A 12923-nucleotide genomic window follows, 5' to 3' on the forward strand; every position below is an offset into this window, starting at 1 on the left:
TAATGCAGATCAATCTAAACATCTCAATATAGTCAATGTCTAGTTTTCTTCTTGTAAATAGAAATTATTTTTGTTTATAATACAGTTTTAATTTTAAAAAACGTAAATTTGTTTTATTTCTCATTAGAACTATAGCTACTTGAATTAATGCTGCTGTTATTTACCATTCATAGGCTTCATCTACTTGTCTAACCTTTAGTGGATACTGAGGAAGGAGAATGGTTTATCTTTCATTGTTCTAACTGCCAGGATAATTCTTGATTCTCAGTACATGCTAACCACTTTTTTGGGATTTCACTAATGTCATAGGCAAGCACCAATCGAGTCCATGATTTGGTATGCAACTTAACATAACACTTAAGTATTTCATTACTAGATGTTAATATTTCACTCATGTTTACTTCCTCTTCTGAACCTCATAGATCTTTAAAAGCCACTTGATATTTTATTTGTGAGGATACCTTTTATCAATAATCATCAGTTCATGAGAAACAACACAAGGAGTTGGGGATTTTTTTCCCCATAAATATTTTAAGGCTCCAGACTTTCCTTACTGTGAACAAAACTAGGGAGCTATTCTAGCTGAATAATTACATTTTGTTATCACTGAATAAAATAAAAAGTAATGTGTTGTAAACAAACCAATCAATTAAAACCATTATAGTCTGTTAATGCTTCAAATTCATTTTCACCTGAGGATTCTTAGAAGCTTATATCTTACACTAACACACATAATATAGTTTTACATAGAGACTCAAGGAAAGTACAAAACGCAAACTTTGGGCAAAATTCTTGAAATATACTTAGTATGTTTACATCTTGTAGCTTTTAGAGAAAAGGAAACTTAGCAAGTGCAGTTACTACTACAAATCAAAAACAAGAAACACTTCCAGAGTGGGTGACAAGGACTACTTTCTTTAACTTCTCTTAGATTTGAATGAAGTCTAGGTTATTGTACAGACAACATACAGATATGGAGGGGGTAATACAGTTATCAGAAGAAGACATCACATATAAAATAAAACAAGAATTGTAGAGACTTACCAGGAACAATTTAGAATAAGGTGATGGGAAGACTGGTAACCAAGGCAGCTAAATCCCTATCATACTTAAAATAACTCAGAATGGATGAGGAGGAACTAATAAAGTTCTACCCCTATAGAAGGAGCTAATAGCAATAGATGGCTGCTCGGGAAGGAAGAGTCAATTTTCTTCAGGGATGCAGGCCCAAAGGCTACCTATGTTCCAACAGATGGTCCTATAGTTGTGCATATACAGACAACACTAAATGGACTCAGCAGGTATTGGGAGAAAAAATGAGCACAATAAGTGAAAAGAGATGGTGGAGATAGGGAAGGAACTGAAAGGTAAAGAATGGTAAATGGATTTGACCAAAATATATCACACATGTATATGTATATTAAATATTTTAAAAATAAAAAGTAAATAGGAACATTTATGAGATACAAAAGCAAAATGAACTTACAGGTATCCTAACAAAAAAGAGGAAGTAGATGCAGATGGTGGTTTCTATCAAGTGAGAAATAAAAAAGAAAGTGCTGTGTAGTTATTTTCATTAATTAAGATTATGGTATCCCATGGGTACTAGTCAGTATGCTTCCTATTTCTACCTCAATGTGAAGATTTAAGTATCAGATATTTTATAGGTTTACTCTATCGATATTTTCTACCAAATATTTTAAATTTCTCAGCTAAAAGTTCGGCTGTCTCAAGACTTGACAGGGAACTAAATTTGAGGGCTGAAGGGATATTTGAGGACTTTAAATAGTATAGTCCTTCAATCCTACTAATTTGCTCAGGCCTTAGAACAACTGAAATTCAATGAGCTTTGTTTTCCCTGAATTTTCTCAGAAATAACCAATTTGTGGTTCATTTTTGTTTCCCACAGATATAACATTCACATATAGTATTCATGGTCATAGCCAAGACTTTCATCTTATGTACCCAGTTTCATTCATCTTTGACTTCCCAAGCAAAAGCACTGCACCATTGCAGAGCACAAACTTAATCTACCTTAGTGCATGCTTGCAGGTCACTAAAATGCACACAGCTTCTGGGACAAACACAAAGGTTGGTGCTAGGGTCCCTATCGACACACAGACAGGGTTGGAGTCATTAGCTGTAAAACAGCAGTGATTCCAAATATACAATTAGCTTTCAGAATTAATTTGGCCAGACATAAGGGTCATACAAAAAAAGTCCTAATAAAACCTTCTTCTAAGAGAATGCTTTAAAAACAACAACAAAAAGCTTATGTTAAATACCAAACAATAACCCCTGTCTATTTTTAAGTCTTCATTGTAGCCACAAATACAAAGGAACCATAAAAAAAGTAAACTGTCAAATCCCATATACTTCTAAGCCCAAATCCCATTTTGGTACATGAAACACAGAGGGATCTCTGGGGGCCCACTCTGAAAATGCTGGGCTCTTTTTAGTTCTATTATTTACAAAGAATCGGGTGCTTAACCTTGGTGGTTGATTTAAAACTGAAGCTTTTTCCTCACAATTATTCAAAGTGTTTGTGATTTAAAAAAAAAAAAGGTTTTGTTTTTTAAAGGAACATCGAATGTCATGCATGCAGCTGTAAAAGGAGCCATTTGTTCCTGTAGCTATGAAAGTTATCTGTAAAGATGAAGCCAGGAGTATGGAAAGAACTGTGATCTGTTTTCTCCATGGTGATGCAACTAAGTGACAGACCTCTCTCTAGCACAGCTGGCCATGTGCAAAAATTTAGTCTGCATTAAGTATACTGTGGAAAGAATTAAGTGAAATCTGTTTCCACAGTTTTCTGCAATGTGTATCCAGATTTTGCTGCTTCTGAGTGATAGATGTCAAAGTGGAGTCAGTCAGAAATAATTATAAATACCATAAGCCTGAATGCTGAAATGATAAAAGATTAAAATCTCCAAAGTTTAAAAAGTCACAATCCTAAAAGTAAAACTACAGATGTTGAAGTCCCAGAGGGCCAAATCCTGAAAACTAATTCTCACTGAGAGAGTAGGAGAAGACTTTGTCAGAGGGACAGAATGAGGAACAAAGTCTGGGGGTGGGGTTATTGTCTCAATTTACATGCAGGACGGTATCACATGATGCAGAAAAAAAAAAAACCTAGAAATCTGATCAAAGACCATCTTGGATATGTCTGTGAAGTTGTCCAAAGATGAGTATGGTTCTGACTAGACCAGGTAGGGATGATCATTCTTGATATTAACTGATAACCATCTAACCAGCCAGGACCTTACAGGTGCAGAAGGTAAACTGCCTTTTCTCTCTGAGAATTACAAAGTTTTTCTTTGCTGCACCAGAGATCAGAACACTAGGCTTGGGTGGAGGAGTTAGCTCATTGACAGTATGTGTGCCTGACCTGCACAAAGTCCTGAATTCAACCACTACCAGGACGAAAAGAAAGGCATAAAATAAACACAAGTCCAGAATCAGCAGCCTCTGGATTCAACAACCCACTCCATTAGCTTCCCCAGAGTCAGCAGGCTTTTAGCTTCCTATTATTTTAAAATGTCAGCATTGCTTTTGTACAATTTGGTATGCTGTGTCTTTTATTGTTGTATTGTTCTGATTTCAATACTGGAGGTACAAATGATACAGACTTCCAGACAACTCTAACTCATTTTAGTCTCTATTAATATGCCTAGTATTGACTTTCAGTATCAATATTGTTTGAATATGCAAATGCACTAAGATTTCTTCAAAATAATGGTTGTCCTCATTATGTACTTGTATTCTTCTAAGATAAGATTTTCCAAAATCCCAGCTCTCTGGTGATTACAAACACAACACTGACCAAAATTACTTTTGATTAGCCTTGTCAGAGACTTGGACTATCCACCATGGCATTTCAGAGGACCACAGTTATAAAGCTGGATGTATGTAATTACCAATGGTAATAATACACATGTAGATATTTGCTTTCTGACTTGGTTCTTTATGAATATAGCTTATCTGCTTGTAACTTTTAAAGCTATGTGGCTTGTTTGAATAAACCTGAGCATTTAGCTTGGCAAAAAAATTCTCTATTCTTACATATATTATTAAGAGTGTTCTATGAAGTATTATGTAAACATTCCCTGTATTTCTGATATAAATATCCCTTTAAAATGTAAATTAAGCCAGGTGTAGCGTATGCCCTTAATTCTAACACCAGGGAAGTAGAAGGTGGGTGAATCTCTACATGTTAGTGGCCATCCTGGTCTACACAGCAAGTTCCAGGGCAGTGAGGGCTACGCATAGAGACTTTGTTTCAAAACAAAACAAAAATCAAATGTGTGTGTGTGTGTGTGTGTGTGTGTGTGTGTGTGTGTGTGAAAAGTCTTTTAATGAATTTTAAATATTTTTACATAACTGTATTTTGGGGAGTTAAAACTTCTTGGATTTCAGACTTCAGGAATTTCCATCATCTTTCAATTTTAGCATTTGGGATTACAGCATGTGGATATTTTAGGGAATTATGATTCAAGCCTAGGCCCAATGGTTTCCTCCCTACTGAATCACCAACGAAATTACTCATTTGAAAACAAACAAAAAACAAAAAGAAGATCTAGTATCACAGTGGAGTTATAATTACATCTTTATACATCCATTCCTAGTTTTAAGTTTTAAAAAAAAAGTAGTAACTCCTCTATCAACACAAAGTAATTTTACTAAAAATTTCTTTAAATTTTTATCTACCTTTAAACCAGAAACAAATAAGGCAACACACACATAAATGAGTCACCCAGAAGATAATGTACTTTTTTTCCATCCAATAGTGGTTAAATGCGGGAATGACAAAGGACAGAGAGTGGACTTTATGAGATTACTATAAAAGACATTATGGGATTACCGTAAGTGAGGATGTACAAGGGTTTTCCATTTGTGTCCATGGTTGTCAGGCAGGGGGCCTTTGGTGAGATGGTCCCCCATCGCTGTAGTGCAGCTTCTAATGAGGGTGGCCAGTTCGTGACCACTCCCAATTGCTCCCCTCTTGTGGCCAGCATCTGGGCACCTTCTGGCTTTGGCTGGTTTGGATCTGGTTGTTGAACTAAACACATTTAAAAAACATATAAGATTTTCATAAAAAATATACCCATGTTAGTATAATTTATTTTAGAGTTTGTAAAATATCTAAGAGATTCATATTTAAGGCATAAGTGTATCAGCTGACAGCGAACATGCTTTTCTAGAACCAAAACCATTATGGATGTAACAAAAGAATTGAGCTCTTACAATTTCCAAGGCAACACAGAATGGAGAATTCAGGTGGGTGTGAGAACATTTGTAGATAACAGACAAAACTGAACCATATGCCTAGAGTCTCACATTTAAATGCATGGGTTTAAAGTTCTAATTATTAGCACACAGTATTCAAGACTCCAAAAGGCTCAGCTCTTACATTGTATTTTCCCCTTTAATGATGAGCTATAGGCAGAAATCTTCTACAAACACTCTAAAAATAATAAAAGCATGGTGAAATTACTTTTGTGAGTAAAAATAAAATAAATGTCTTATTGTAGAATACACTGTTCCTCTTCTTTTAGTTTAGATAGGTATTAGCCATGGTAGTAGCACACGCCTTTAATCCCAGCACTCAAGGAGGCAGATCTCTGTGAGTTCAAGTACCCTGGTCAACAGAGTTCCAAGACAGTCAGGGCTACCTACACACAGAAACCCTGTCTCAGAAAATGAAAATCTTTAGATAGGTGTAAAACTGAAATTATTTCCCCTATTTCTAGATTCTCTCTCACAGTTTGGGTGATCATCTCCATCTACTATCTGGAAAATCAGCTGAGTCTTCTATACATTTTATTTTTCAATTTTTATGTATATGCATGTGGTGTATATGTTCCCATGTGTACATGAATATGCACATACAGGTTGAAGGTTGTTGTTCGGAAATTTCCTCCATCATTCTTCTCCCTTACTCATTGAGGCAGTGCCTCTCAATCAAACCCAGAACTCATGGATGGGGCTGGTGTTACTCACCAGCTTGTTCTGGTGATCTATACTTTCCAAGACTGCATTTTACATGAGTTCTGGGGATCTGAAATTCCATCTTCACACTTGCAATCAAGTGCTTTATTCCATTAGTCATCCATCTTCCCCATCCCTCAGCTGAGTCTTACAAGCTTCAGTTAACAGATAACAAGAAGCTTGGGTTTGATCCAACATACCTATCTATTTTGTTTCAATTTTAAGTTATCTAGTTGAAGACTCCCATTCATTATAGGTGAGATGGATGGCAGAGTCCTCACCATGCTTCCCCAATCTCATAACCTTGTGTATAAAGTATCCTTCAGCGCTGAGCAACGGATCTCTACAGTTACATTTTGCTTTGCTATCATGGCACTGAGTTCTTACAAAGAGGACTAAATCACAGAACAGAGTCACATTACTACCGAGGGGGCAGGTGGCTTCAAAGTGCTAACTGCTTGGCGCTTGGTGTACCTTTAACATATGCACTGAAAACAGCAACCTGCCCTCTGGCTTAGAGTTCTATTATTAAGAAAAGTCATTTTGCAGAAAATATAGCATTGTACATGGAATCACAGGACCTCCTAAAAGAAGAGGTAGAAAAAAAATTTACCTTCTAACAATTCTTCAAAGTCATCAACAAAAAATTCCCGTAATGGAGGCCTCTTCGGTCGTTTAAGGGTATTGACAAGCTGTTGAATTTTTGCTGATACGCGACTACTTACTGGTACACCTGAAAAAATAGGAACCACGGTGGAAATGACCAAACAAACTCTGGAAGAAATAAGATAACTTATGAAAAAGTTTCCAAACAACAGTGTTTTTGTTTGCTGTAGTAGGAATACAGCATAAGGCCTTACGTGTGAGACAAGGTGTCTAAGCACTAACCTATACCTCTATTACTTCAAAAGTGTTTTTAATCTTAAAATGTACTTTCAGAATTGAAAGATTGTTATAGCTCTGAAAACATGGGAAAATAGCCATATTTCTTAACATCTAAACATAATATCTTCTCATCAGTTAATTCCAATCAATTTGGTTCAAATGGACCCAAGACTAGTGGTTTTGAAGCACAGGTAAGAATGTTATTACTATCTCAGGAGTGGTTCTGAGGCGAGAGTGTACACAATGAGAAACACTGAACAACACAATGCAGGAGTCAGAATTTACCCAATACTGAAACTTGGACAGATTTCAAGGATAACAGAAGTTTTTAAGTAATGGAAAAAATAACATCAATGATCATTTTCAACAATGATTTTTTTCAACCAGAAAACGAAAGCCAACTTGGTAGAATACAAGAACAGCAATTCTGTAAGAAATGGAATTGCTACCGTTTTAATGAAATTGATCTTTATGAATAAGTAGCATTAGGGCTTCAACCATGCTAAGGAAAGTATGCAATTTGTTAAAAATATGGCCAGAACTAAATATTTAATTGTGAACCCCTCAGTCATCATAACACCAACAAACGCTGTAAGGTACATTGATGGTTGCATGTTGATACTATTCTGCCCATTTTTTCACAAAGGAAATAAAAGGGATAATTTTACTGCCAGATTCTACTCTACCCTAATTTTTATGACACTGGCAGGAATATAACACAATTAAACTAGAATACAGCAGAAAGTTCATAATTGAGACTTGCTGATTGGTACTCCATACTGGGAACTATTAATGTTATTATAATATATCAAGATTAGAAATATGGAAACTAGGGAAACCCTTTTACTACGTAAGTTATCAAAACACTGATAATTTATTTCCAATTTGAGAAAAAAAATACATCCTTCTTCTAAAATCTAAGGCTACAACACCCCTATAAATCACTTTGTTTTTCCATGTAACTTCATTTTGCCTTCTGAAGTAGGTATTCAAGGTCTTAACACTTGTACTGTAAATTCTGAAAGACACTAATGACTCAACCAACATTATTTATACATTAGAAAAACATCAGCATCTAATTAAATCTTTATCTTCTCACAGCTAAATTATTGCGATATTTGCATTCTTTTTAGTAAGGAGAAATTCTTACACAATTTGGTAACGATTTATATTCTTCGCTGTCAGGTCACCTTCTAGAAAAGTTCCTGAGGAATCTGATAAGCAGGACTGAAGGAACCAATGAGTGTCTTGTCTAGAAGCAGCACATTCACTCAGAAAGAGTCATACTAATCATAGTAAGGACAGATGAAGAGTGTTCACACAGGAGGAAGCACCTCACTATAAGACATACCGTCCCCAGTCTCCATGAGCTCAGCATTGCCATACTTTGGTGCTGTCCGGGATGTGGTAGAGCCCTGTGGCCTTTCCACTTGTATTGAGTGTTCTGAGGTGTATGTGGTTACGTCAGGAGGTGCAGAATGATTTTCTGTAAAGAACCACAGAAGACAATTTTCTGATGAATTTTATAGTTATTCCAAAGGCTAAGCAATAGAATCTCAAAAATGCCTAGAAAATACTTTGACAAACTCACACAGTAAGATCACTTTGAACAAACATGGTGATACAAGCCTGTAATCCTGACACTTGGAAGTGGATACAATGAACAGCAGACTACTCGTTTGGAGAGAGACTGTGTGGTTGTTATCTCTTGCTTTTCTCGTCTTATGTGCAAAAGAAGTTTCTACAGGTTCCACATGAAGCAACTTGCCCTAAGGGATCAAACTTTGGAGTTTATTTTGCCTTGAGTTTTGTCAAATGTGCATGCAGCATTTACAGGCACATACTCACACTATTTTCTTGTTCCCAACCTTTTGATGATCTCAGCAAAAGGTCAAGTGCTGCCAACTTTATTTATTTATTTTTTTTTGTGGCTGCCTTTGTCTCTGGAATGAAGTATTCTAATTCTCATCAGATTTTTGCTTTTGCTTTAAAAATGCCAATTTCTATAGATAAGTCCCAGATATTCTAGGAACTTATCCTTGTGCCAAATGAGAAATTACTAAATGTCACACACTCAGGAGTTATATTTAGGTCACACTGAGCTTTGGCGTATATGAGTAATACAACCTTTTATAGTTTGGATAAATTTAATTCTGCATGCTATAATTTCCTTCAGTATTCGAAGTGTAAACTCACAAAGGGAAAGCCAAAGGCAGTGATTAATTTGTTCAGAAATATGTGGTCCTCTTAGTAAGATTATGAGAACCTTCTTTTTTTTTCTTATTCTCAATAAAATAAAAAAAAATTAAAAAAAATAAAATAAAATATCAGTCAACTTTGAAGACCAAAAAAAGAACAAAATCAGAGAATATAATGAGTTACATGAGGCAGTTGGTGGGTAACCTCTTTGTTCAGGTACCGTGGACATCTGATGGCCTCAGCAACTATCCTAAGCTCCAATCAGCAAGAATAAATTATGTTGTCTAAATATATTTAATGGTGACATTTACATACAATGCTTAATTCTCTGATATTTCAAATGTAAGTTATAAGGTAACACTGACTGGTAATTTTCTTCAAAATGTGTTAAACTGAAGTAATGTCACTTTGAAAGGAGCATTGCTTGTTCAGAATGTTCCAATACTCTTCTTTTTACTTGCAACAGTTATGAGAGGAACAAGGGCAAGAAATTATAGTTCACATTTTTTTCCCTTTACTGAAAAAGTGACTTCAAGATCCCAGTTGTTGCTAATGGGAGAACTCAAAGCAGATGCTGTTCTTCAGGCAATGGACCAAACAAACTCATTTGGATGAGAAAAGGTCAATGCTTTTAACTTTATTCTACTAAGTTCAAATGGGGTGAAGCTTAAAATGTCAGTTTGAAATGACTTTGCCTACCCATCAAGTAGTTAAAGACCCACATTCTGGGTATCTAAGCTGACTGTGCGATTCTTAACTCATTCATTCCATTTCCTGTTTCCTGGTGTGGAAAGGTATTCCTGCAGTATTTCAGGTGTGACTTGGGAAGACTGTATCTGCCCCTCACTCATACTCTCAGTATAGATGACAGTGTAATCTGCAACTGCCTCCAAGGACTTAATTGTTTCCCTACTCGGTGGTAACATGATGGAGTGACCATACTGGATCTTAGCCAAGCAATTTACCTTGTGTAAACCTCTTACCATTGAACTGTTTGAGCATCTTAATCCACATAAAAATGAATAACAACAGAGATCAAGATGTCCTACTTGAGCCCTGAGAGTGAGGACTAGACTAGAACCCAGCAAGTCACAAGCACATGGGCCAGGATGATAACATCACCCCACAGTTCATACAACATACTCATCTAATACGTTTTCTCTAATCATTGCTTGCCTCTTCACCTCAACTATTTTCAGATGTCCCATGGTCTTGCTTCTGACCTTGTGGGTTTAAGATTTTTATTTTTCATTATGTATATGAATCTTGGGGATAGATGCATATGAGTATAGCTGTGTCTGGAGGCCAGAAGAGGCTACTCCAGGGTCCCCTGGAGTTCAAGCTACAGGGAGTTGTAAATAGTCCAATGTTTGTGTTGGCAGAAAAACTCAGGTCTTCTGCAAGAGCAGTATGTGCCCTTAAATGCTGTGCCATCTTTCTAGCTCACCTTCTAATCTACACAGCCTTCTTCATTCTAGAGTCCACATATAGAATAGTATGAAGTACCTAAACAATCTGAATGCCTTTGGGCAGAAATCATTAAGTCCTTCAAGTTCCACAAATGACACTCTCCCCCATCCCCCACCCCCGCCAAGTAACAGCAGCTCATACTTTATAATCTGTTTTGCTGTGGGACAATAGTCTTATAACCTGTAAATATGTGTCACTTGTATTGGTTTAATAAAACACTGATTGGCCAGTAGCCAGGCAGGAAGTATAGGCCAGGCAACCAGAATAGGAGAATTCTGAGAAGAGAAAAGGCTCATAGTCTGCAATCATCACCCAGATGCAGAGGATGCAAGATGAGAATGTCTCACTGATAGAATGTACCAAGCCACATGGCTAACACAGACAAGAATTATGGGTTAATGTAAGATGTAAGAGTTAATCAATTAGAAGCCTGAGTTAATAGGCCAACCAGTTTATAGTTAATGTAGGCCTAACACCAACACAAAGCTGGGAGAATTCTTGCTACAAGAGACTGAGGTGTTGAATAACCATAAAGCAAGAGTTTGAGAAATGTTTTGTGCAATGAAGTAACCCAGGTGTCCATCAGATTCTATAACCAGAGCACTCGTAGAGAACAAACCAACACTCAGTGCTAACTCAGAAAATGACAAGAACAAATCAGACACCAGCAAAGACAAAGGCACCCAGCCCTCCACGCTATGTGCATCTCACTCACCTATGTGTGTCTGGGCCATGACGTCTGCCAGCCGATGTGCTGCTCCACTGCCCCCACTCTGAGTGGAGGAAGAGGAGGTGGTTGATGTAGTAGAGCCATGGATGGCCTGGCTGATCCAATGCTCCATGTTGATGCTGCCCTGGCTAGAGGTCGGGGTTCCTTGGGAATCACCCTGTACTGAGCCTTCATCTTCTGAACCAGAAGAAGTATCTATTTTCAAGAAGAGATTTGATTTGTTAAATAGCACAGTAAAGATGGTCTTCAATATCACTGCCTTACCACATACTGCCAAAAGTTTCCTTCAGATCAAACAATAATAACCCAGTAATTTTTGGCTTGAAACATTTTTGAAAAGTTATTCCATTCTTTGCATAATCCAACTTTTATATTCAGTAAGTTTCATAACTAAAATACATTAAGTATACTATAGGACATTTATCTGGACATTAAGATACTAGCAAAGATACCTATTTTCTCAGGAGTAACTCTTTAGGAAGAAGCCAATATCTTCTCTGTACACACCCACCAAGTTATAGGATGGGATACAATTTTCTAACACATGCTTGAGCTACTTCTACTTGTTTACAAATAGGTTTGCTGTGATTCCTTGGATGTCCAAAATACTTTTTGAAATATGACTTATTTTTAGTCTTACTGAGAGTACAAGTTGCCTATGAGGTTACTCAGACTTTGAGTTTTGATGAAGAAATTGCAGCTAAAGAAGAACCCACTATAAAATACACACACACCATATCTCCTTCTCTAGTAACCAAGCCACTTTGTGATCTCTGCCTCTATCTCTAGTGCTTATTACATACTCTCATTACATCACACTTCATGCTGAATGAAAGTCTATTCATTTTTAAAGCATTCATTTATTAGAAAATGTTCTCACATTTAGTTGGTTTATTTTTCTATCTGGGAAAAAAATGAGATAACCTAAGGAAAATGCACATTATTCACAAAAATTAATAGATATATTTTCATTTAATACCATTTAAGTTAGCAGGAAGGGGTTAAGAATGAATGACTGTAGTGTTTGTTATCTAACCTATATTGTAAGAATGACTTAGGGTCTCAACTAGAGGTAAGGTATGTGAAATAAAAGGAAATAAGGCTCAGAAAGGCCAGGCGGTGGTGGCGCACGCCTTTAATCCCAGCACTTGGGAGGCAGAGGCAGGAGGATCTCAGTGAGTTCGAGACCAGCCTGGTCTACAAGAGCTAGTTCCAGGACAGGCTCCAAAACCACAGAGAAACCCTGTCTCGAAAAACCAAAAAAAAAAAAAAAAAAAAAAAAAAAAAAAAAAAAAAAAAAAAGAAGGCTCAGAAATAGCCCTGAAATATATAACAGGAAAGAGCAGAAGCAGCATCATTAAAAATAGCTACATCACTTTATCATAATACATGCTCTGCGAATTTTTTAGAAATATATTAGAAAAACAAGAATATTAGAAAATTTTTCTCCTACCTTTTTTGCCTTTTAGCATAATTTATATTTAATACTGTTTAAAAACTTAAACATCTTATATATTTATTCTTAAGACTTTGAGAAGTGCTTAAATGCATATATCAAGGCCATCTACAAGCTTCTTACCAGAAACTCTTCATATGCTCCTTTCTAGTTAACATTTCATTTCTTAATCTAACCCACACCACCTTTCAAGAT

The 12923-nt window shown here is 36.4% G+C and overlaps 1 protein-coding gene across 3 annotated transcripts in view; it reads right to left on the reverse strand.

Moving 5' to 3' along the window:
* Nucleotides 1-12923, reverse strand: part of Dip2c (disco interacting protein 2 homolog C) — a 353635-nt gene that overhangs the window by 130258 nt on the left and 210454 nt on the right. For all 3 annotated transcript variants that reach the window (XM_050142287.1, XM_050142289.1, XM_050142290.1), the window contains 4 exons: nt 11258-11467; nt 8225-8359; nt 6602-6721; nt 4862-5059 (listed from right to left, as the gene is read on the reverse strand). In XM_050142287.1, the coding sequence (XP_049998244.1) occupies nt 4862-5059; nt 6602-6721; nt 8225-8359; nt 11258-11467 (663 nt within the window). The remainder of the gene's footprint in view (nt 1-4861; nt 5060-6601; nt 6722-8224; nt 8360-11257; nt 11468-12923) is intronic.

This window comes from Alexandromys fortis, unplaced genomic scaffold (assembly GCF_014885135.2).
Source record: "Alexandromys fortis isolate MF-2015 unplaced genomic scaffold, M_Fortis_MF-2015_v1.1 scaffold_5, whole genome shotgun sequence".
NCBI classification, from domain to species: Eukaryota; Metazoa; Chordata; class Mammalia; order Rodentia; family Cricetidae; genus Alexandromys; species Alexandromys fortis.